The 23,606-nt window shown below is 47.5% G+C and overlaps 1 protein-coding gene across 1 annotated transcript; it reads right to left on the reverse strand.

Annotated features, from left to right (window-relative positions):
* Nucleotides 1-603: 603 nt before the first annotated feature.
* BMP3 (bone morphogenetic protein 3) lies at nucleotides 604-15,353 on the reverse strand. The gene is made up of 3 exons (XM_054172760.1): nucleotides 14,581-15,353; nucleotides 6,502-7,412; nucleotides 604-2,458 (listed from the first exon to the last, which is right to left on the reverse strand). The coding sequence occupies exons 1-3, from the start codon at nucleotides 14,948-14,950 to the stop codon at nucleotides 2,267-2,269; spliced, it is 1,473 nt and encodes a 490-aa protein (XP_054028735.1). The 5' UTR covers nucleotides 14,951-15,353; the 3' UTR covers nucleotides 604-2,266.
* Between the last annotated feature and the right edge of the window lie 8,253 nt (nucleotides 15,354-23,606).

Raw genomic sequence — 23,606 nt, forward strand, 5'->3', positions numbered from 1 at the left:
CTACTTCCGGCTCCGCTCGGCTCTCTTCGGCTCCGTCCCTCCGTCCGCGCTCGGCTGAGTTCGACTCCCTTCGGCCGGACTCATCTCGGTCCGCTACGCGCATGCGCGGTGTCTGCGGGAACGGCAGCTGCGGTCCCTATCAACCCGGGCTCCGACTGCGACCCGGCCCCGTCCCAGCCCGGGGCTCGAGCTTCTGAAATCCTATTTCGAAGATAGTAGATATAGGCTATTTATTTATTTAAAAACTATAAATTAATAGACATTTGTGATACCTATCTAAAAATGAGAGATTTCTGCCTGTCCGGTTTGGACACAGTCTGACGTTTCTCCTCTTTATGGAAATGGATCAAATGAGTCTTGATCTAAATGTACACAGCTTCACACCTTGTGCTTGGTTTTGATGGATGCTGAAGATAGCACTTGGCCACTCTAGTGAAGGAGACTTCACCATTTCCAGGCAACAGACTCATGAAGGCAATACAATGCTGCAGAATCCCAACGTGCCACAAGCAGGTCAGACGGCTGTGCCAGTTAGCATTGCTTAACTGGAGCCAGTGAACACGTATCTGGTGGCATGCTTTGGGAACCTGACTTCAACGGTACACTGTTTAAGCAGGGCAAGGCAAGGGCCACAAGCACAACTTGCATCTGGGACTAACCTGTGGTTCTTTTAACTCCTGTCAGCTTCCACCAAGGCTTTGTGCAGTTAGAAAGTGAATCCTGGGAAGAACCCTAGGCTCTCTATTTTACCTCCACCCCCTCTCCCACCTTTGCACATTACCCAGTCTGGTAAACACCACGGCACCAGTGACCAAATACCCCTCCAAAAAACCCCAAAGAAATTAACAACTGAGAGTTCAAACTAGCATGAAGTAAGAAGGAAGCTGCAAAAAGGCACATAGGTAGGAAAAACCACTGTCACCTTCAATATGCTGAGGAAAGCAGACTCCAAAGTAGACTTTAACTCTCATGGTGATGGGGAATCCATTTATTCCCTATGAATACTTGCTGTTTAAACACCATTGCAGAGATGCAGTTACATAGGCAACTTATGTTCACTTTGAGAGCAAACTGAATCACTGCCCTGACCAGCCAGAAGTACTTCATAAAGCATCATCCTCTACAGACCACGATGCTAGGGAGGGTATTTGGGTTCTGCCTAAAGTACTTCTGTCAACATTCACAGCTGTGCCTGAGGTTCCAGATAGGTTTTCTGTCCTGCTTGTAGTCTTTCAAATGAATTTGTGAAAGAAATCATAACATGACAGCATAGATACAAATTTGATTTTCAGAGAAGTGAACCAACTAAGAAGGGAAAAAACCCAAACTACTATTTGGTTAATGTAACAATCAAACCTTGCCAAGCAGAGGCAGCTTTGATCAAACAATTCTAGTGAAGGCCTACAGAAAAGAACTATGCACCAAATAATTTCATGTCAGGAATCAACGACCACGCTTTACTCGGAGTATTTGCAGCTGTGCTCTGGGATGTGTGCTGAGAAGTCGTCGCTCAGACACGTCACTGAATGTGGTGTTTTCATACCCTGGACCTGCTGAGTTTCTGCAGTGGCCTGAAATAAAAGTCTTGGCTTTTGGGATACCACAATTGCACACACAGCAAGCATGTGTTTTGTGTTCTTCCAGTCAAGGGTACAGCCCTGTAATGAACTGAATCACAAGGAATTTGCCAAGGCAAAGGAATACACAATGCAGCCATGTCATACCGAGCAGATATATGTCTAAGATGGATTATCTAAGGCTCTCAGAATGTCAGATTTTAGTTCCCTGCTGCACTACTCAATGACCTAAGGCAGAAAGCTGAGCTTTACAAGGGAGAATAGTGTATTTCCGATCTCCCTCCTAATCAGTCACCATTTGAACAGAGACAAAGAAATTTAACAGCTGATGCTGCTTCCAAAGTCTTGTACAAAAATAGATCACTACGTCCTTCTGGCAGTGCCAAAAATCTCCAAGTCTTCTGCAAATTCCTCTTTTGTCTCTTGATTTCAACAGAAACAGTCAGTCTCCACTGCCAAGACTTGTGCCCTTGCCAAATGCAGAGATGAGTGAAGTTTGTATCCTCTTTCCTTGGAATTAGTGTTCAGAATCCATTCCACTTCCATCCTCTTTCTTTGGATCTCTTGGTTTTTTCCTCTTTTTTTGTCCGGAGGACATGCATTGACAGTGCAAACAAAAAGTAGATACCATGAAATGCACACACAACCCCCCTGACCACCTCAGTGTTTCCAAAGGCTCTCCCAAGATGTTATCTGCACGCACAGGATTCCACTGTCATGTTGGGGTACACCTTCAGGACCACGTTTTTGTTCTCATCAAAAAACAAGATGCTGAGGGAAGCCATCCTCTCCGGAACGCAGCAGGGCTCGGGAATGCCCGGCACAACCCCCACGGCTCTCACGATGCTCTGAATGGTGGCGTGGTTGGACGGCTTCAAGGCCTGCAAGAGAAACACACAGCAGGAATGGAGCTGCAACTGTGTCAGAATGCACCCAGGTACTTTAGAACCAAACCACCCGTGAGAGAAAGGGCCCTGCAGAGACCCCACAGCTGACTGCCTTGTAAAATCTGTCTTCTGCCTGACCATTCCCAGCTGTCACCAAAGCTGCCATGAGCAGGGAATGGGAAACTGCTCTGTTTCATTTGGCTACTGGGTGCAAGTGTCACTCCACCACTTTTGGCTCAAGTATCCTGCTGGGCAGGGGGCCTGGGGCTCCCTGTGGGACAATGATTTCCCAAGGAAAGATCCAGGCAGCAGATCTTGCAGCAAGCTGAACTCACAGGTCAAGGTGGTCTCCTCCTAGTGAACTACATTACACGTGGGCTGCAACTGTTGACCTCACTTGTGTTCATAAATGTAAAGGCTGAGTGCCCAGAGGATGGAGCCAGGCTCTGCTGGGGGATGCCCAATGACAGCACAAGGGGCAATGGTGAAAGCTGAGGCACAGGAAGCTCCATGGAAACATGAGGAAACATTTCTTCACTCTGAGGGTGACAGAGCACTGGAACAGGCTGCTCAGGGGGGTTGTGGAGTCTCCCTTTCTGGAGACATTCAAGACCTGCCTGGATGTGTTCCTGTGTGACCTGCTCTAGGTGCTCCTGCTCTAGCCAGGGGGTTGGACTGGATGATCTTTTGAGGTCCCTTCCAGCCCATAACATTCTGTGATTTACTCATAAAAGTTGTTTGGCTGAGAGCAAGGCAATCAATGTGCTTGTAGGCAGAGTCAGACAGGGGAGAAAAAGAAACACAGGTTGTGGGCTGGGGTGCTTGACCAGTGGAATGTGAGAGCACCAGGGAGAACAGAAGCAGGTAAAAGGCATACAGGTGAAAGGACACAAGTGCTTTACACCATGATGCTAACTGTTCCCTTTATCTCGTGTGCAAGGTTAGGTGGTTTTGCTCATTCTGTAGGAGACATCATCAGTGACATGGCTGAGGAAGTGAGCCCCCTCAAAGGACTAAATCTGCTGCATTGTGCTCATGCAAATAGGAAAACACTTCCACAGAATCACAGAATTGTCAGGGTTGGAAGGGACCCCAAGGATCATCCAGCTCCAACCCCTCTGCCATGGCCAGGGACACCTCACACTAGATCAGGTTGCCCAGAGCCACATCCAGCCTGGCCTTAAAAACTTCCAGGACTGAGGCTTCCACCACCTCCCTGTGCAACCTGTGCCTGTGTCTCACCACCCTCATGGGGAAGAAATTTTTCCTAATGTCCAATCTCTATCTCCCCTCCTCTAGCTTGTATCCACCCCCCCCAGTCCTATCACTACCTGACATCCTAAAAAGTCCCTCCCCAGCCTTCTTGTAGGTCCCCTTCAGACATTTGAAGGCCACAATAATGTGGCCTTTGGTTTGATATGAGAAAAAAGCAAACCTGACCAGTGAGAGAACTATTTGTTCACACAAACCCAGAACACATTAACTCAATCACAAAAATAAACCAGATCCATTCTGGCACTGTGTGATAAAGGAAGTGCTGACTTGAAGTCTGTCTGAAATGTCCATGGCCCTTAAGGGGCACTCTGGAGCGTGCCCAGCTTTGGCATAACTCTGCTTCTGCCAGTGGGAATGTCACTGTGACTGGAGTAAAACTGAAGGTGTGTCCTCAAGAGAACTGAACCTCCTGCTGCAGTACTGAGCTGGCATAACACCATGGGAGGCAAGTTAGGCCATTGCCTGCAGCTGCCTGCAGTCTGGTCATGAAAAGCAGGCAGAGATTTTCCATAGGAAGGGAGAATTTGGAGGCTGAGAGGAGCAGCAGGAGGGAAAAATGCCAAGCTGACCCCAAACTGCCAAATCCGTGAGTGAGTCCAGCTGTGGCTCAGGCTGCACCTGCCAAGCTGCACACATTCTTGGGAGCCTTGCTGCCCTGTTGAATTTCATTAGGGATGCATCACCAGCAGGGCAAGTGATGTCAGTCACAAACTTTCATTCCTGACCCAGGAGAGGGTCTGCTACAGCCTGACCCAAGCCCAGCACATGGGAGTTTGACAGCAGTCAAACCAGCTAATTGAAATCAGGAAAAGGGGGAGGCCAGAAAGCTTGGAGCTGGAAAGTGTGTGGGGGGAAAGGCACATCTGTTCTTAATTACCCAACAGGTTGTCAACTTTAGGAGCTCACCTTCAGCAAGGGAACATTCTATACCCATAGGCACAGATTGGTTAGTTATTGCCTGATGGTTTTAGTATTATTTTTGCAAACAGTATTATTAGTAGCACCAGGTATTACACATGGCTCAGGAGTAACAGGTGGCTCTAGGAGAGCTTCACTTTTTCTTATCTTTTAGGTTTTCTTTCTCCCTGGAAAGCAAGGGCATTCTGGTTTGTGCAACTGCATATAACACACAAAAGGAACAATTTGCACTGCAACATGCACAGAAATCTACCGGTTGCTTTCAGGCAGCTGGGCTCACAATGGGCCTTGGAAATCAGACATTCTGCTTCATGTCAGACAAGTTCTTTAAGCTCTCTGCTTTATTTGCCTAGCCATTTCTCCTCCTTATTTCCCACCTGTTTTCCACTATGAGCTTTTCCCAGGGCAGAGACCTCTTCTGATAGCGTGTATGTGCCTATCATAGGCAGAGCAGAAGGATGAAGAGGAGGAGGAATAACATTCTTTTGGAAGTGCTGTGCTCAGTTACCAAGATAATAGTAGCCAGTACTGCAATCTACTTATCTGAGAAGATGGAGCTTAGCTGTGACATCCCAGAGGCCTGCACTTACACCCTGCCGGAAAGCAGAACCCAAATTTGGCAGAGCATCCCTTGCCTCTGTGTGTTCAAAAGCTTTCTGATGAAGCTCAGGGGAACTTCCCAAAGATGGACAACGTGCAGATAAAGCTGGTCCTTCTCTTTCACCTAAGCAGTATGTGTTAACTCTGAAACACTAGCTATGTAGTGAGGTGGGTGTTGGTCTCTTGTCCCTAGTAATAAATGATAGGACAGGAGGAACTGGCCTCAAGTTGCACCAGGGGAGGTCTAGGTTGGATACAAGAAGAAACTAAAAGGCTGGCGCAGGCTGCCCATCCCATTGCCCCTTGGCCTGTCCTTGGGCATCACTGAGAAGAGCCTTGCACTCAGAGCATTCCAGCCACTCCCAGAGCTCCAGCAGAGCCCGCTGTCATCGTCACAGCTGTGCCTCACCAGGCACACATTCTTCCTAGAGCACGCTACGCCGACTGCCTCCAGCTTGGCTCTGCCAGCAGACTCTTTTGAGGCCGAGTGACTACTGTCCAATAAGCAGTTTTCTGTATCTGGCTTGCATCATGTTTATTGAGCAGGTTAATAACAATCTCTCACATCATGAGCACTATTTTTTAAGGCAGGACCTTCTTTTTTTCTGTGGCAGTTGGGTTTCTTGACAAAAACCTAACACCAAGCAGTAATTCTGAAATCCCCTTTACAAGGCCATCCTTTTACAGGCTGCTCTGTTACCCCTTGCAGCATGAGCACTCATTTACTAGACCTGAACATGCAGCATGTGACCAGCTGCCTTCTACTGACACAGGGAAGAAAATGCACAGTTTACAGCATGGCCTGGTTTGACAGAAGGTAGGTTTTACTCTCCTTCCCTCTCCCTCTCCTCCCACAGGGAAAAGCTAGGCAGGGGAAGTTAAGAAAACTAATATTAACAGAAGTAAACAAAGTACAAAAGGTATTAAGAGAAAAGGATTGTATATACAAACCCAGTATCAGCAATGGACTAGGTCCCACTGTGCAGCAAACAGCTTCCCACCAGTGAAGCCTCCCCCAGGGAGCAAGGGAAAGCAAAAGGTAAGAGAGCCAAGAGAGCTCTCCCCAGAAGCTCTGTCTCTTCAATAGAGAAGATGCAGGAAAAGGAAGGGAAAAACATATTGCATGAGTCGTGCCTCCCCCTTGGGACTGACTTTCCACCCACCAGGAGGAGCTCCCCTCTATGGTTCAGCAGTTAACCCTTGAAAGTTTAAAAGGAAGCATAAAGAATAGATGAAGGCTGTACCTTTGGAATTGGGAACTGGCATTCCCCTGAGCAGTAATAGGCATCAAAGGATTTAGGGGAAATAATCCACTCGCTCCAGCCAATGTCTGCAAAATCCACCTTGAGGTAGCGCCGGGTGCAATACCTTGGCTCATTCCACTGCTTCCTCCTCGCCTTCTTCAGTGTTTGCTCATCAAACTGGAGCGTCTGGCTCTTGTGCTGATGAGCCTTCCTCTGCTTTTTCTTACTCTTTGACCTCTCAGCTAACTGTGGCTGCAGGGGCTTGTAGGGTTTTCTGTCTTCCCATCTCTCATCCTCGCTGTACTGGTACTCAGCTCCTGGGAGCTCATTGTTCTGCAGGGGCAGCAGAATGTTTGTAGAGCGCTTTTGCCGCCACTTCCCCAGGCTGCTCCTCACGTGGCTTTCTGGCCTGGGAAAGACCCTTGCCAGAGGATGGCGGTGCCCTTGCAAACTAGAGACAACACTCTCTGGCTCTGAAATAGCAGAGTCGTTGGCATAAATCAGAATGTAGGGCTCATAGCGAGGAGGTGCCCTCTTCCAGGGATGGTGGCTGCCCACATCCATTTTGACACCGATGAGGAGTTCATTGTTCAGTTTTGCTTCATGCAGAAGCTGAGTGATATCCTTCCACTGCCAGGAAAGGTCATCCTGGTAAGCAGCAGAGGCGTTCATTAGGAAATGTCCCAGGCTCCGAGTCCGGTTCCCAGCAGAAGGAAAGGTCCAAGCTGAAAGATGCAGCTGAATTTCAGGCTTCCTGTGCCCATGACCAGAGCAGCCTCTGGACTGGGAGCAGTTCCAGGGAGCACGCAGCAGATCTCCAATGTAATAATACACCGAAGCCGACAGGACGTTTTCAGAGTCGGTGAGCGATGTCAAGTTAAAAACGTACACCTCCTGGCTCTCAGGGCCCCCTGGAGGAAGAAATCCTTAGATAAGCACATGGGCATTTCAGAACGGTACAGAGAAAGGACCGAGCATGCTGCTCTCTAGGTTACACATTACAGTCCCAGGAAATGTTCATGCAGTGCTGTGGGAAGGGGCCTGGGGCACTACTCAGGAAAATAACCAAGCTGGCAAAGTGGTGACCATAAATCACACATTTTCAATCTGGTTTCCTTGCAATACCCATCTCCATTCAGAAACGCACATTTCCTACTGCTCCTCTGCCCTTGGGGAACTAGGCCACAGGAACAACCCAGCTTGAGAACTGATACACTAAAGACTTCATCATCTGAAAATTCAAGTGATGCCATGGTAAGATTTTGCTCTTTTGTTTCCCTCTTTCTGTAAGGTTTCCAGTCCCCTCCCTCTCCAGATGCACTTAGGTGATGATGGCTGCCAAGCCAATTGGGATGTCAATGGGATACCAACAGCACTGAATCGTGCCCTAGCCCAGACCGAGCTGAAGCGGCAGAAAGGCTCCCACTGGCTTCAATAGGCTCTGGGTTGTCTGTAAACAATCATTACCATATTGAGCCTCAGGTTGTTGAGCAGAGGCTCAACATGGCAGTGAGGAAGAGGAAAAACTTGGATTCAAACACAGCATGATTCTCAGTGTTGCCACAGGCTTTCAGATGTATTGCCAGCTTAGTCACTCAAGCTCTGACTGCCAAGCTGTTCAATGCAAAACCAGCCTAGACAGTTTCTTTAAACCTTATACTCTGATCCACGGTGATCTGGGCCTCACCTACAAGACAAGGACTCTGGGGCCTGGGTGGTGTTTACACCTAGCTTCTAAAGGTGTCAAAGAGGCTATTAATGAGAGACTGAAAACCATGCAACATTTTGTACCCATATCAGGAAGCAAAACAGGCAAACACAGAAAGTGCTACACACTTCAAAGGCTAAATGAAAAGGCAACTTGAAATCCTGTCTTACAAAGGATATTTCCTCTTGGTATTAACCATTCCTCCAACAGAGTTAGACCAATTTATTGGTCCCTCAAGCAGACAGTGACCTCAGCATGCACAATTGGATCCTCATGACCCTGAGCCCTTCACCACAGCGAGGTTAGAGCTGGGCAAAGAAGAGAGTATAAGGTTATTGACAAGAGCTTTGCACATTTGTAATCACTAAGAGAAAGGTTAATGTGCAATTTGGCAGAGTGCTAAGTATGTCCACCTTAGGAACCAGAATTTATGATGTCTCATGAGTGCCTGTTAAAGAAGTTGTTATCTGAATCACTGTTTTGTGTTGAAGGACAAGTTTTTTAATAAGAATCCCACTCAACAAACACTGCCTGTTCCCAATCACTGTATTACAGTGGAACACAAACCAAGCTGCTTTTGTTTATAGAGCAACCCTAGACGGTGTGAAACAGACACAGGAGGAATATATAATTTTGATTAAAAGCAAAACCCAGGCAGGCACTGTGGCTATCTGAACCCTGCAGCCAGAGGAAGAACCGGCAGCAGGTGGTGCTGTTTTCTCACTGAATAACCTCTAGGCTCGAAAGGCTCTGAAAAAAGTGGTTTTCATTCATTCAGTCTGCAAAGTCGTCCTGAAACCACTTACTAGTGGCCGGCACAGAGGTGTATGGGTTTGCCGGCTTCTGGCTGCCCCAAAGCCAACTGTGTGGCCTGGGTTGCTGTCATAACTTAGGAACACCGTGTCAAAGATACTCACTGTGTGACAGCAACACCTGACTTTCAGATGTGGGCAGCACACTAAGTATTCCCCAGGCTATTCTTTTTCAAAATGACAGGCATGACAAGGAGTGTTCAGCTCTGAAATACCTACAAATGCACCTCTTCCTCAGGAAAGTTTAATTTCACATAAATGAAACTTTACCATTCAGTACAAGACAGAGCCTTAGGAATTAGCCAAGGCCAAGCCTCCTTTGGCTTGAAGGAAACCCAGACCCCAGTAACCCCATGGCAAAGCCTGCACTGAGACACACCGGTTTGCCAGTCTCCTGCACAAGTGACAACTGAGCTCTCTGGGGTGGGGAGAGAGGGGAGGTACAGTCTCTGCAGGCCTAAAGCAGAAAAGCCTTCCTCTCTCACACAGGCTGTGCCGTCACTCACCATTTGGGGGGCAGAGATGCCAGCTTATTTACCGCCAGCCCGGAGCAGAAAGGAGCCGGCTCACAGCACTGCAGCCAGATCTGCAGGGGCACAGCCCATGCTTCCTCCCCTCCCTGCAGGAACACACAGCGGTGTGCACTGCCTGGGACTGCCACTGCTAAGGGATTTTAAGAAAAAGCAGTAGGTCTGTGGAGACTGACATCACTGGCATGAACTGCCTGACATCACCAGCATCACGTTACAAGGGGCATTTCCAAGCATCAATAAGCTGGACCAAGTCCACTAATGTGGTGTGTTTACATTTATAGAGGATGCACTGACATTTTTATGGACTGCCAAATCTATCCCACGGGTGAAAAAGGATGCAATAACGAGGACCATTTAGTTATATAGTCATCATTAGCCATCACTTAAATGAGATATTAAAGTGGTGCCCTTGTGCCAGTGCACGGCTAAGAATGGATCAGTGTTTCCATTGTAAAACTTTGTTTCCATGGGTTCGTAGCACAGTTACAAAAGTTCACTCAGAGCTGGGAATGGAAACCAGTGCCAGAATAGGAACACAAATTTAGAAGCCAGGTTTCTCCTTTTCTCCTACCTTTGCTCTTACTTGATTGCTGCTTCCCCCTTACCAACTGGAATCTTTTGTAATGGAAAAAAAACCAGGAGCAAGCTCTGTCTTTTTTAAGGGCACAAGACTTGGTGCCAGACTGGTTTTAGGAATTCTTTTAGCAAAGCAGGTAAGGTCAGAGCAGTTAGTAACTTGATATAAAAAGTCCATCCCTGATTAATGCTATCAGCTACTTAAATAAAGAGCTTCAAGAAGCAGTGAAGGTGCATGCTCAGGATCTGACTTAGGTGTAGATTTTGTGATATGGAAACCACAAATATGCACATGGCACGTCATAAATGTGCTGCACAGTGGGCAAAGGATCTCTCTTCTATATATTTTAAGCAGAAAGACCACAGCAGGTCTGAAAAACAAACAGAATGTCAAACTCAAAGCTAGTGCAGGCTAAGTAAGTGAAGAGGTCACACTGATAAAGTGCACAACTCTAGGAAGGGGAATGCAGAAAGCCAACTCTGCTCCTTCTCACAGATTAATTCCACTTTGGCTGGCAGCAGCACAGTCTGTCCTCTCCAGGTCAAAACTCCTCACTTGTGAAGGGAGATGCTCTAGGACCTGTGGCTGACTTGGGATTGTGAGCACAGCTTATTCATGTGCATGGCAGCACAGGGAGACTGGCTGGAACAGAAGGCAGAAAATGAAAATGCTGGGTCTGGGCCTGAGAAGAGAAACCTACCTGCCCCTTTGCCTGGGAGAAGGTTTGCCTGAAAGCTGCCAGTGTGCTGCTGCTTGCACTTCATTTGCAGGGACGTAGGAAAAAACCCCAAACCAACACAACAACAAAACCAAACCAACCAACCCCAAAACAAAAACCCACTCGTACTGTCTCCTGCCTGAGTGTCTTTCAAGTCCTCATTACAAAAGACCCTGAACGTTAGCAGAGCGCAGGGAGGCTGGAATTTGGCCTGTACTGGTTCCTGCAGGCTGACGGCGGCCGGGGCCTAGCTGATTTCCCTGTGCAGCATTTGGTTTCCTCTGTTTGCGTGGGCATTTCACACCACAACAAAGGAGAGAAAGGCATTTTGAGAAGGAGAACATAGCTCTTAAACCACAAGAACTGGCCTAGGGGCAGGTGTAATACCTAAAATTACTTGAAATTTAGTCAATAAAAAAGAGTTTAAAGTAATTTCTGACTGTATAGCTTTACTATAACATTATTACAGAGACCTTCCAATTAAAGCCGAGTTTTTTAAGTGACTCATTTGCAAGACATGTTCCTTTAGCAATGCTGTGATTAAAAAACTATATAAAGAGCCTTCAAAAGCAAACTGAGAGTCTTGTGTTTGAGGCGTTGATCTTTCCACTGTCTTTTATTTATTCCATGCAGTATCTTTCCTCCAGATCCTGAGCTCCAGAGGCTGCAGATCAGCACAGCTCTATGGGAAGCACTGCAGGTAAGCAGAGTTTTCTCAGCGGGGGATCTGCTCAGAGTGATTCGCTGAGGGTATGAAGGAAAGAATGGCTGTGTGCAGAAACTGATGCACAGACTCACCCACCAAAGTGTTCAGCTATAGCTTATGCATCATCTGACCTTCTTCCTAGCTGTTGTCTGAAAAGTCACAAGGAAAGGAAAACCACTCCCTGTTGTGGTACACGCAGGAAAAGAACCAAGAAAGGCACTGCCTTAGGATTTTTGCTGAAGCAGAGCTCACTTGTGAGGCCTGTCCCAAGCAAGACAAGGGCTGCTAAGTGTCATCCCAGAAACATCCCACAGTAACACAGCTGCCAGAGAAATCACAGGCTGAACATCCTTTGACTCAAACACATAGGAATAAATTAGGGCAATGAGAAAGAACAGTGCTGAAACATAACTGGCTGTATCATGACTGATGTACACTCTTGCTTTGCTTGTAATGGATTTGGGGCCTGGGGTTTCTTTCAGCTTCATCGTGGGCATCAAAGGTTTTTGAGATAATATAGCACCGTGAATGGAAAACAAATTTACCTGAATAGAAGATCACACAAGGATTCATCCAAATCAAAGGATAAACTCCCCAGCCCAAACAACAAACCACTAATAATCCAGTCTGGTCATAAAATCTGGTCTGGGAGAGATTTCAGAGCAGCAGCGTAGGATGCAAACATCAGAGGTACTCATGAAGTGCTGAAGCTCTTGTCCTATCCCCACAGAGGGCTGAACCATGGAAAGAAAAACCTGCATTGAACACTTGTTAGGATGCTGCTTCTAATTAATCATGCCTTAGAGCTTTCTTGTTAGCTGTCCATGGTAAGTCTGCAGCTGTCATGTGCAACACCACTTCTCTCGGACTAGAAACAGGAACAAGTTTTATCAAATCCTACCAGTTCTTGGTCTCTTCACACAATACTATCCTACAGGGTCATGAAAATTTGTCTGGAAGATCTGGGAAAGGCCTTTCCTGTGTGGGGCAGAAGAGCCAGAAGCCCTCCAGGGGAAAAGCAAGGATGGAAAGGTTTCAAAGCACCATTGGAGAGTTGTGTTTCAGAGCAGAAACAGTTTCGCTTCCGAAAACATACAATTACGTTTCAAAACGTACAGGTAAACTGCAAATTACAGCAGCGAAGATCTCCTTCCAGGCCTCTTCCTGTAGATTCAGGAGAAATGGTCAGAATCTTAGGGTAGTTCTGCTAATGAACAGACAAAAAAGCTGTCTCCTGAAGGGGCTGGCAGTGGGGATGGAGAATGGTGCAGAAGGAGTGACAGCAGCATAAGTTTTTAATGTAGCCAATGCAGCCACATTGAGGATGAAAGCAGACCTGTGGGACACCGAAATTTGCAGTCCGAGAGTGCAGCAGTCAGAGTAGAGGATCTGGAAACAAACTTCCTCAAAGGGCAAATAGTTGGGATGTGCTGTTTCCATCACAGGGCTGGCCAGGCACATGGAAGAAGTCAGAAACCAGAAAAGGCCTTTTCACCTCCCTCATCACCCCAAGGAACATTTGATCTAAGGGTTTTCTCAACATATACCTTTCTGCCATCAAAAAAACCCCAAAACAACAACCAAACACCAACCCATACCCAACGAGCTGCTGGTGCCTATGGCAAGGGAAAGACAGCAGTTAACTGGTTAAATGTTTTATGCAAATACTTAGAGAAGTGTCAAAAAACTTATAACCACTTCCAATTTATTGCTTTGGCACTTGAACTGTGAAAGTATCAGAGGAGGAGGAAAGGGATTAATGAATAGTGTGTTTATAGGACTGCTGCCACCCAATGTCAAGTGAGAATATAAATAAAATCAGAAAGACCACAGAGAAGGGATTTGAACCAAAAGCCTTCTAAGTTTAGAACAATAAATATCTTTAATCAGATATGATTAAAGGAGCAAATATCACTCTGCTGAGATTGTGCCATCTCACACCACCCCACCCCCCCTTTGAAAAAAATGTATTACACCCTCCTCTCTCTTAATGAGGAAACTGCTTCTTTCAGAACAAAGTAGCATACAGCATACATTGCAAAAAGTAGGAGTCTTTGACAGACAAGGGGCTTCCTCTTTAGGAACAGCAGCTGGGAAGTTCCAGCTCTCTGTCCTCCAAATGCAGGCTATTTGCACCTCTAGCTACCAAAGCCTCTCTTTACATTTCCATGTGTATCTACGTGCAATCACAGGGAGATCCAAGTGCCACTGCCAAAGATGCTGAGATGCGGTATTTGCCAAGCACGAGTTATGTTTCAGCTGTGCTCATTTGCCATTGCCCCTAACGCCAGTACTGTCACTAACATTTCCAGTACCTTGCAGATAGTCTAAAGGATCTCCAAACCACGCTGTTGTGCTATCACATGCAAATCAGACCTTGGTTTCCACAGAACCTACACATACAAAACACGGCTAAGGAGACTCCAGAGAGGGTTAATTACTCCACTTCCCTCACATGATAGTCAGACACCGTACGGCAGAGGCGCTGAGCACTGAGTTGATGAGAGAAGCCAATAATTTAAATATGGGAGACAATGTCAACATTACATCCTAAAATACACAACTGTTGCTGCAGGGAGCATGACTTTTCTAATCCTTTTCTCATCTGTCAGTCGGGTTCCCTAAGCCGTAAAGCAGACGAAGCACTCGTCTGACAGCGCAGGACCGTCACTCCTCGCAGGGCTGCGAACGGACCGTTGCCTTAATTTTCGGAGACCTGGAGCTTATTGCGTGCACAGTGTCACCCGAGAGCGAGCTGCCCCGGCAGCCAGCTCAGCGGCTAGGGTCACCCAGTCGAGAGCCCTCCCCTCCGCTCCAGGCCTGCGAGTCGCGGGGGAGCGGACGAAGTGGTTGTGCACGCCCTCCGCCGCGCCCGCAGGGCTCCGGTCCCGCAGCCGCCCGGCCGGGCTGTGCGGCGGCTGCTGGCCCCGCCGAGCTTCCCTCGTAAGTGGCTGGCATGGGCGGTAGCGCAGGGTCCCGCGGGGCCGCCGCCCGCAGCCCCAGCCCCACCACAGCCCGCACTCACCTGCAGCCCGCGGGCGGAAGCCGCGCACCGTGTTGCCCTGGCGGAGGTGCAGCCCGGGCAGCCCCGGCAGGTCTCGGCGCCGCGCCGCCCGCCCCCCGCGGCCGCCGCTATACTGGTCGTAGAGCCGCAGCATGTGCTCCGAGACCTTGTCCCCCGGCTGCAGCCCCTCCGGCCGCCGCTGTTCCTCCGGCTCCGGCCGCTGCCCCGGGCCGTAGTCACCTGCCGCGGCTCTCGGCCGGCCGCCCCGTATTCCTGCCGGGGTGTTTCGCCGCCGCACCCCGACCCAGCGAGCCTTCAGCACGTCGCCCAGCGCCAGGCACAGGCACCCCCAGCCCAGGCACAGGCACAGCACCCAGCGGTTTGCCGCCATCCTGCGCCTCCGACACGGCCGGGCGACCTCCGCAGTCTTTCTTGTCGCTTTTTTGCCCCGGCAGGCGAGACCGAGCCCCCCAACCAAGTTTGTTTCGGCCGGATGCAACCGCCGGCGGCGGCGAGTGCAGATGGGGCTGCGCTAAAAATCAGAGTCGGGGTTTCCTCTTTTAGGGAAAGCGCGGGGGGGAAGCGCAAAAATCAGAAGAAAAGGAGCAAAGTGGGGTGGAGGAAAGTGCCACGATATAAAGAGCCCGTCCCTCCCGGTGCGGGCGGTGAAGCGGTTTATTCCCGGCTGTGCAGGTTGTTGTTTTGGCGAGAGGTGGAGGTGTCGCTCTCTGCAGCTGGATGCTCGCTCCCCGCTCTGCCGTGCAGGCGCAGCCCGGGTGAGGCTCCGTGGGTGTGCGCGGGGGGTGCGAGTGCGAGCGCGGCGCCGGGGCTACGAGCGGCAGCCACTCGCACCGCCCTCTCCGGTCCGCAGCGAGCGGCAGGCGCGGCCGCGGGGAAACCACCACCCCGAGTCCAGAGACTCTGGAAATCCAATCACTGGCGCTGACTGCGTCCCTGAGGGCAGCCCGGAATGAGGGGGGAGGGGGTTCCCCTCCCCACCTCCACCCAATCTCTTCCAAAGGCAGTAAAATACACGGCTGCAATAAAACAAAAATCACGACTTAAACCGCACTCAAGTCTTTTCCCCTGGAAAATCTCACGGGCTGGCTGGACTCAGAGCACAGCCCACGGCAGGCAGGTGGAAGAGCTGCTAACCGGGCCATACGGAGCTTCAGTTCCCCCTCTCCTGAGGACCAGCCACGCTGAGTGCGTTCTACTTCCTCCTCTGAAACCCTCGAACCCATCCAGGGCTGGCAGAGACAGCCCCAGCAGCACACGGGAAGGGACATGCACCGTGTCCAGGTGAAAGGAGGATAAACACTTCTGTGAGCTGCATGGGATCGGGCACGGAAATCCTGCACGTCAGGACTCTTCTAATACAGCAGGGCACAACAAGGGGTTCCTTGCTTGGCTGAGACGATTTCACTTCCCTTCTGCCTTTGCTGCTTTTCACTATGGAAAGCACAGAAGTATCTCACCCACCTTGTCAGGGCCACAGCATCAGACAAACGCTCCACTGAATGCTTAACACTGTCCCTTCCAAAATACACTTTGCAACACAAAGGGTGCCTACCTCATGCATCTGATGGGCAAAACTACAGGAGGTGGGAGAGAAACCTTGCTGCTTTTTCACAGTTTGTAAATGTGCTGGCTCACAAGAATGACTTCTTGTCTAACCTGAGGCTTGCAGAGCAGTGTGTGGAGCTCAGCACACATCTCCAGCACAGAATATTCACATTTCCAATGGGCTACAGAGACTGTATCATGCTCATGAGGTACTGAAAGTTGAACTTGCCTTTCAAATCCCACTGAAGTGGGATTGGCAATAAATATTGTCATGCAGCTTTAATAAGCCCATCTGTAACTACAAGAAGCAAGCAGGAAGGAAAGAAAATTATTTCCAAAGCAGAGTCATGATTTTGCTAGGCTTCTATATTTGAGTGCTCAAATACCAACCCATGGCAGCATCTCAAAACAGTTCTGAGTCACTGAATTTGCTATTGCATCTAGAAATATTCTCTACATATGTACAAACAGACACAATGTTAATGTTAATTCCAATAGCAAGAACCCTCACTTCTCTCAGAAACTTACAGAAGCTGTACAAGGGAATGCATGTAATTAGAACACAAAGGTGTGATGGAGGTTTTGGACACAAGTAATAAAACCAACGTAGATCTGTGCAGGAAACCAAACCAACCAACCAACCAAATTATTTTAACTGATAGCCAAGAAGTTCAACACAAAAGCTGCAAACTGTCTTATGTCTGTGTCAGAACTGTTTATCCCAAAGAAGAACTTTGAGCAGCTGAAATACTGCAACTGTTAGTAAGGCCAGGCTGGATGGGGCTCTGAGCAACCTGCTCTAGTGTGAGGCGTCCCTGCCCATGGCAGGGGGGTTGGGACTAGATAATCCTTGAGGTCCCTTCCAGCGCTGACAATTCTGTGATCCTATGATCCTGTGTTATTTTCTGCTGGCAAGAGATGTGATTTTTAAAAAGCCCAAGGACATGCCCCAACTCTCTGAATAAAACAAGCATAACTGAAGCCTCTTTTAGACCAACAGCACCAAACAACTGTCCACGAGCATATGTTTGGCACATCCAACACCTCTTCCAAACTGTACCCTGACTCTTGAGGCTGGACCACTGTAAATCAAAAATTACTTCAGTAATGAACAAAACACTCAGAGAGAGCATATATCTGCCACCATACTCAAGCAAACAAGGATTAGACAAGAACAAACTGAAGTTCAAGGTGGAAACTCAGGCACCCCATTGCTGAGCTTTTATTTAAACTCTTTGAAATGTTAGCAGAAAGCACTTATTTATGCAAAACTAGTTTGGAATTTGTCTCCCAGAGCCTTACCCCAACACTTGGTTGTGGCTGTGTAAGACAGTAAGCTGGCTCTGTGCAATTCTCTTAGAGCCTGTAAGAAGAGAGAAAGAGGACACTTGATGTGAGGCAGGAAGGAAGAAGAGACTCCAAGGGCATTAGGTGCCTTCTCTCTGAAACCCACCTTTTGAGACAGCCATTGGATTTTGAGAGTGCTGCAGGGGTTTCAAACACCTCCTGCTTTGTGCATTGTCCCTGTGACACGGTGAGATGCTCACTACATGCAGTTCTGTGGCTCCTAACCTTAACAAATATCCCTAGCTCAAACTGGAGGTGAGATTTTAAACCACCAGAGCACTGTGCACAAACCAAACCAAACCAGCACATGTAAGGTGTTACTCCTCATTAGCAAATAACAGCTGGCAAACTCTCAGAGCTGACCTCCAAGATAGCAGTGCTTTTGCACTTCTCTAGTATTCCTTTTCCACTTTTTTCATGGAAGAGTTGCAAACAGGTAGCAAGTTTAGCATTGTGTAGAGAACTAAACTTTGATCATGTTACAGAGAACTTACAGTTTAATCTCACAGGTTTCAGAAGAGTTGTGCTGATTTCCAGAGAGAAGGAAGAGTCCCCTAGAACCTGTATTTATAATGCTGTGGTACCCTAAGCAATGGTGAAGCTATATGCCCAGCCTGTGCTGCTTCCACAACAAATGCTGTGGAGATAGAGGCATCCACAGGCTCATTCTCACAACAGTTCTGACAGGGAATCTTTTGAATTTCAGGCAGCAGTGAGTGCAACTGAAACCACCCTGCTTCTTATGGATGCAGAATTTCCAATTAGAATGCATGCTCTGCTTTTTGGCTTTGATAAAAGAATCTGGAAGATCAAATCCAAGGGGCTGTTTAGGTACTGCTCAGATTCCAGCTGCTTCTACAATGCTATAATAATGTGTTTGCACGTAGCATTTATGGGAGAGGACAGGAAATGGGAAGAAGTAATTCACAAGTGGGCTGGGACAGCGATGTAAGAGGGAAAGGACATGCTGTGACAAATGTCCAGGCTGCCTAGCTCACCCAGCACAGTCACAACTAGCAATGTACTAAGTAAAATCAGATCCTGCCCTGAACTGAAAGGACTATCTCAGTTTTTGAGATGCTTTAATCTTCATGACTCCTCTTTTCTGCAAGCCTTCTGCAGCGGGCGACCAACAAGAAACCAGCTAATCCCAGCTGTCACGGTCATGTTTGTGGTATGACTGCCTCAGAACTGGGAACTGTCCCCAGTATTACTGACTGAGACAGCATCACTTTCTGTTAGGACAACACATATCCAGTCAGAGTGCTACAGGTGTAAAGCTTGGACAGTGATGCTACAAGGAAAGCACACAGCCTACTTCAACACCCTCAGCTCTCACTATTCTGTGTCAGAGACTGTAAAATATACATTTTACCAGTCCTGATCAAGCAATGAGCTAAGTTTTGGCAGCAAAAAAAGCTGCCAAACTAAGCAGCACAAAATCCACAAGGGTTATTTCCCATCCTTTAGGCATTTTCTATCCACCATCTTATTGCAGTTTTTGAAGTACATATTAAATGTATGCTCAACACTCTGCAGAAAACCTTCCTGGCTACAAGCTTGCACTGTGAGTCTTAGTTCATACAGGCAGTGCACAGCAAATAGGCAAGCAAGTGCCAGCTTTCAGCACAAGACACTGTTAAAGCAGAGAAAGATTTTTTCCCAAGGCTCCTCTGAACTACTACAGCAGAAGTGCAGGGTGATGTGATGAAATGGGAGTCAGCAGCCATGCTATTCTCTACCACTCCTGGTATTTTCTGGAATTCTAATGGGGACCAGCAGAAACACTCAAACATTATGGTTGGTGTATGCTTGTGTCTGTTTTGTAGCTGGGTGAAGCTATTCACTGCACTCAACAGCAGGCTTTGAGTCAGACAGTCTGCAGTCCCTGCAACTGCCAAGACACTCCTTTGAGTTGTACTGCTGTGACTGGCAGCTTCAAAGATTGCAACAATATTCCTGAGCTAGATTGTGAGCCCCTGTGATCATTCTGTAGCCTTCCTCTTCAGGGGCAGCCAGGTGAACATGTGGATTAATGCCCTCTTCTGAAAACATACAGACTGGCACACAAGCAGCAGTCTCTGCATTTGCTGATGGGGAGTGGGGGAATCTTTGTTTGCATCAGCTGATGAATATTCATGGCTACTGGTTTGCACAGTTAACAGCCTTCGATGGCAGGAGCAACTCTACCATTCTTTCAACCAGCCTTTGCTTTCCTTCTACCTACCAACATCTGTTGCTAAGATATGGATGTATTAAACCATTGAGAAGTAGGCAAGGCGAGTGGGCAAAGTGAGAACATGGTTTCATTTAAAATGAAATATTTCAATTGAAATAAACTGTGGTTGGTTAGTTTGGATTCCGACTACGTCCGCATCTGAAATTCTCCACAGGCATCTTTTCAGCTCAAGTTCTGTAACATTTTACACACACAGAAATGAGGGCTATGGAAAGAACCTGTGGTTTGGTTTTCAGTAGATATTTTGACACTGGCACTACTTCCAGAATGGAAATACAGCTCTGTAGTTTTTCTTAACATACATTATGGCCTGAGTCCTGCTCCAAGTGAAGCAGATGGGTGCTCCAGCCTGGTTGCCTTGATTGGCAAGGTTTCACAGGGCAAGTACACAATGACACAATGAAGTCAGCATCTGCTGATACATTTTACTACTGCATTTCATTCTCTTTCGGAATTGTTAGACTGTTCTGGGCTGATAAAGGCAACACAAGTCATTCAGAAGCCTAAGAAGGGTTAAAGAATGTGTTGAGCTGTAATGTTGATGCAATAGCAGTAAAAATGATTTGTGCAGAATGAGCCTCAGCCTGAACTTGGTGCAGGAACATGCTGCATAGTTGCATTTTTAATGGAGATGACTAAATGTGGCATTAATTTCTTATTTTTCTCCCTCCTTCTCCACCTCCCCCCACCAATCTTGTTTTGCCAGTGTAGCAGCTCAATGGCACAACCATCAAAGCAAGTGTGGAATAAAAGCTTACCTGCCTTTCCTGTGTTTATAAAAACAAGGCAAACATTTCAGTATGATATACTGACAGGCTCCACATCTCAAACACTGCCCAGCTCCTAAATCACTTAGTTGGAATATCCATATAAACTCATCTGCCTTTCACACAGCATACAAATCATTTTGGTACAAATGTACAAATCGAGTCTCAGTCAGTCTGGAGGGCAGGTCTATACACAAAACAGCTGCAGCGACATGAAAAGCTGCAGAACATGCAGACAGACAAAAAGAATTACCATCCCCACAAGGGACAAACGCTGCATACACACTGCTGTGATTATGGAGTGACTCCATCCTATCCAGCACAGCCACTCTAGATTTCCATCTATGGAAACCGTTTGAGATAACAATTTGAGCTGCTACAGATAACCTCTCTTTTTTCCTTTTCTATTTTTCTCCCTGGCTCCTCACTTCTATTAAGAAACAAGAAAACTGCAAAGAGGTCAAGTAATGCTGCTCTGGATGTAGGCACCAAACTCCAACTGCTCGATGCACGTGCGTGCACCTGAGGGCAGATTTGAGGCTGAATGAAATCAAAACTGAAATGTTGACTGTGCAAAAGAGAGCTCAACTGTCTGCCTCCCTTATAGCAATATACAAGTGGCTTGCCTTACAGTCAAGCAGGACTGGACTTTCCAAGCTGATTTTCCACATATACTTATTTTACCCCAATATGTAGGCTTTTTAACCTCTCAGCCTTGGGCACACGGTAGGCTTCAATATTAATTAAGTCCATTTAAATGATGAGCAGCTTCGGTGCCATTTTCAGGGCTGGCCTCACCACCCCTCCAACAGCCCCTTTCCAAAGTGCCTATTGAAAAACTTCACCAAAAACTTCCAGGTTTCCACTTTTTCAGAGCTTGCTATGTAATGCACATAACTGGTAACTTAGTTATTTGTTCCTGCCACACAATCATTCAGGAGTCCTGGGGAAGAGGAAACCACAAATACTGCTTCTGGGGGAAATGAAATAATTACATATTTGCATAACAAAGTGATATTAGCAGAATCTGTTCGGCATGTGAAAGCCAATCCCACTGTTGTGCTTATTAGTTGCCTGTCTTCCCAGCCTTCCAGAGTTTATTTACAAAAGCAATCCCCACTACTGTGACTCCTACACGCAGCTCTCCTCACTGTCATCTGGTGAACACCCCTTGCAGCTTCACCTCAGCTGCCTCACACCAGCTCTTGGCACCATCTGTTTGCCCATCTCAGATGGGCTTCTGTATATCCTGCTCTGGCAGGGCTCCTGCCACCAATCTTTGGGTCAGTGATAGCAGCTTTTTTCCCAGCAGCATGTGTCTCACCCACAGAGGGACCCCTACTCATACTAGATCCATCATCTCTGGCCATCACTCCAGAGAAACCTTGTCTCTTCTCACTGGATTCAGTCTCATGACCCACTCAGCAGAGCCCTCTCTGAACGACTCATCCCCAGCTGTATCCCTTCCCTATATCTCTTACCTACAGCACACATTCCCATATATGACACTGGGAAGCTCATAATCAGCACAGGAGGACACTAAACAGTGCATCAGCCAGCAGAGTTTGGGATCGCTCTGTACAAACATGCAGAGCCAGCTCTCCCCTTTGACTGGGGAACAGTGGCATTTGCTCTCTTGGAATCTCCTTGCTCCTGGAGACCAGTACAGAAAGCAGCCTTTCACTAGGGAGGGTCATGGTGAGAAACTTCTGCCAACCTGCTCCCATGTACAGCCATTACCTCTGCCCATCTTATTCTTCTGCACTCGCTGGCCTGGCTGTTTGCTCAGGTGGCCAGCATGAGCCTTCCTGCTGGAGGTGCCTTCCCAGCATAAGTTCTTCCCTAGGGCCCAGAGATCATGTTTCTCTCATCACAGAGAACCTCTGCTATGCAATCTGTAATAATTCTGCTTGGAGCTGAGCTGAAATAAAACATGTGTCAAGTGAACAACAGCCCAGTAACAAGGGTGAGAGCTTTCCTGCTTGAAGAGAGTGTGTACTGCACACGGAGGCCACTCAGCATGGCTTTAGCACATTCAGCACCTGTGGGTTTGTTTTCTTTGCAGTGGGAACAGTGGCTTGGCCTCACTCCTTGTCCCTGCCTGTCTTGCAGAGAAGTGCCCAAAAGTTCTGCTCCTTTTTAGTCATACTTCTGTTGTGTATGTGAGGAGTCAATGGAGGATTTCCCCCTACAACCTCTTTCACTGAGAGTCAAAAGGAAAACACTAATGATCAAGTTGCACACTCATGGACATCTTGTTTTTTATTTGAGAGGATGGTGCAGCCACCTCTGCTTCCTCCTTTTGGGTTTGAAGGGGCAGCTTTTTTGGCAATGCTGCTGCTGGAATCATGAACTTGGGAGTTCATGAAGCGCTGCTGGGTTTTCTGAGCTGATACCTTACTGTACAGCCAACAAATTCAAAAGTGGGGCTTAATTACCATAATTGCTTGTGTTCCTCAGACAGTTGGCCTTCCACAGACCCACTATTGGTCAAAGGATGTAAAGCTGCCAATACCTCTCCATAGAATCACACCAAACTCATCAGAACTTCATTGCATTTCCAACTACCTCAAAGCATCCTGCTGAATTTCAGATTTTGGTGTAAAATACTTTTCTTTTCAAAGCCTTGTATTTTGTACTAAACAGTAACTCTTCCTGTGCTTCTGCTTGTGGCTCAGGATGGAGATGTTCACAAACAGTTCCATGCCACTCTTCATCTCTGCTCTACTATCCAAAATAACAACAACAACAGTTACCAACATTGCTACAAGACCAAAGGCCCAGACTCCACATAAAAGGAATAAAACTATCATTTTGGCAGGGAAGTAAAAAACAGCAAATAATCCAAAACATACTCAGGCTCATAAAAAAATCTGTAGACAGTAACTCATCTATGCAGTTTAGGCATGCTTAAAAAAACCCAACAGACACACCCTTGAGTTGTACATCTCGAGTTCCTGGGGTCCCCTGCAAGGATGCACCGTCCCACCAGTGCCTAAAGTCAGTTATCTTACAGAAGTGTGTGCAAACACTGTGCCTACAGTACATGTCATGACCAGCACTGACACCAGAGTCTCTTTTCAGAACAGAGATTTCCACTCACCTGACATTTATAGTGGGACAGTTTG

The sequence above is a fragment of the Dryobates pubescens genome, chromosome 24 (genome assembly GCF_014839835.1).
Source record: "Dryobates pubescens isolate bDryPub1 chromosome 24, bDryPub1.pri, whole genome shotgun sequence".
NCBI lineage: Eukaryota > Metazoa > Chordata > Aves > Piciformes > Picidae > Dryobates > Dryobates pubescens.

Coding starts and splice junctions, on each gene's coding strand:
- BMP3 (XM_054172760.1), bottom strand. CDS start 14,950: ATGGCGGCAAACCGCTGGGTGCTGTGCCTGTGCCTGGGCTGGGGGTGC. Junction 7,413..14,580: donor CTTCCGCCCGCGGGCTGCAG/GTGAGTGCGGGC, acceptor TTCTTCCTCCAG/GGGGCCCTGAGAGCCAGGAG. Junction 2,459..6,501: donor GCCAGTTCCCAATTCCAAAG/GTACAGCCTTCA, acceptor TTTCTCTTGCAG/GCCTTGAAGCCGTCCAACCA.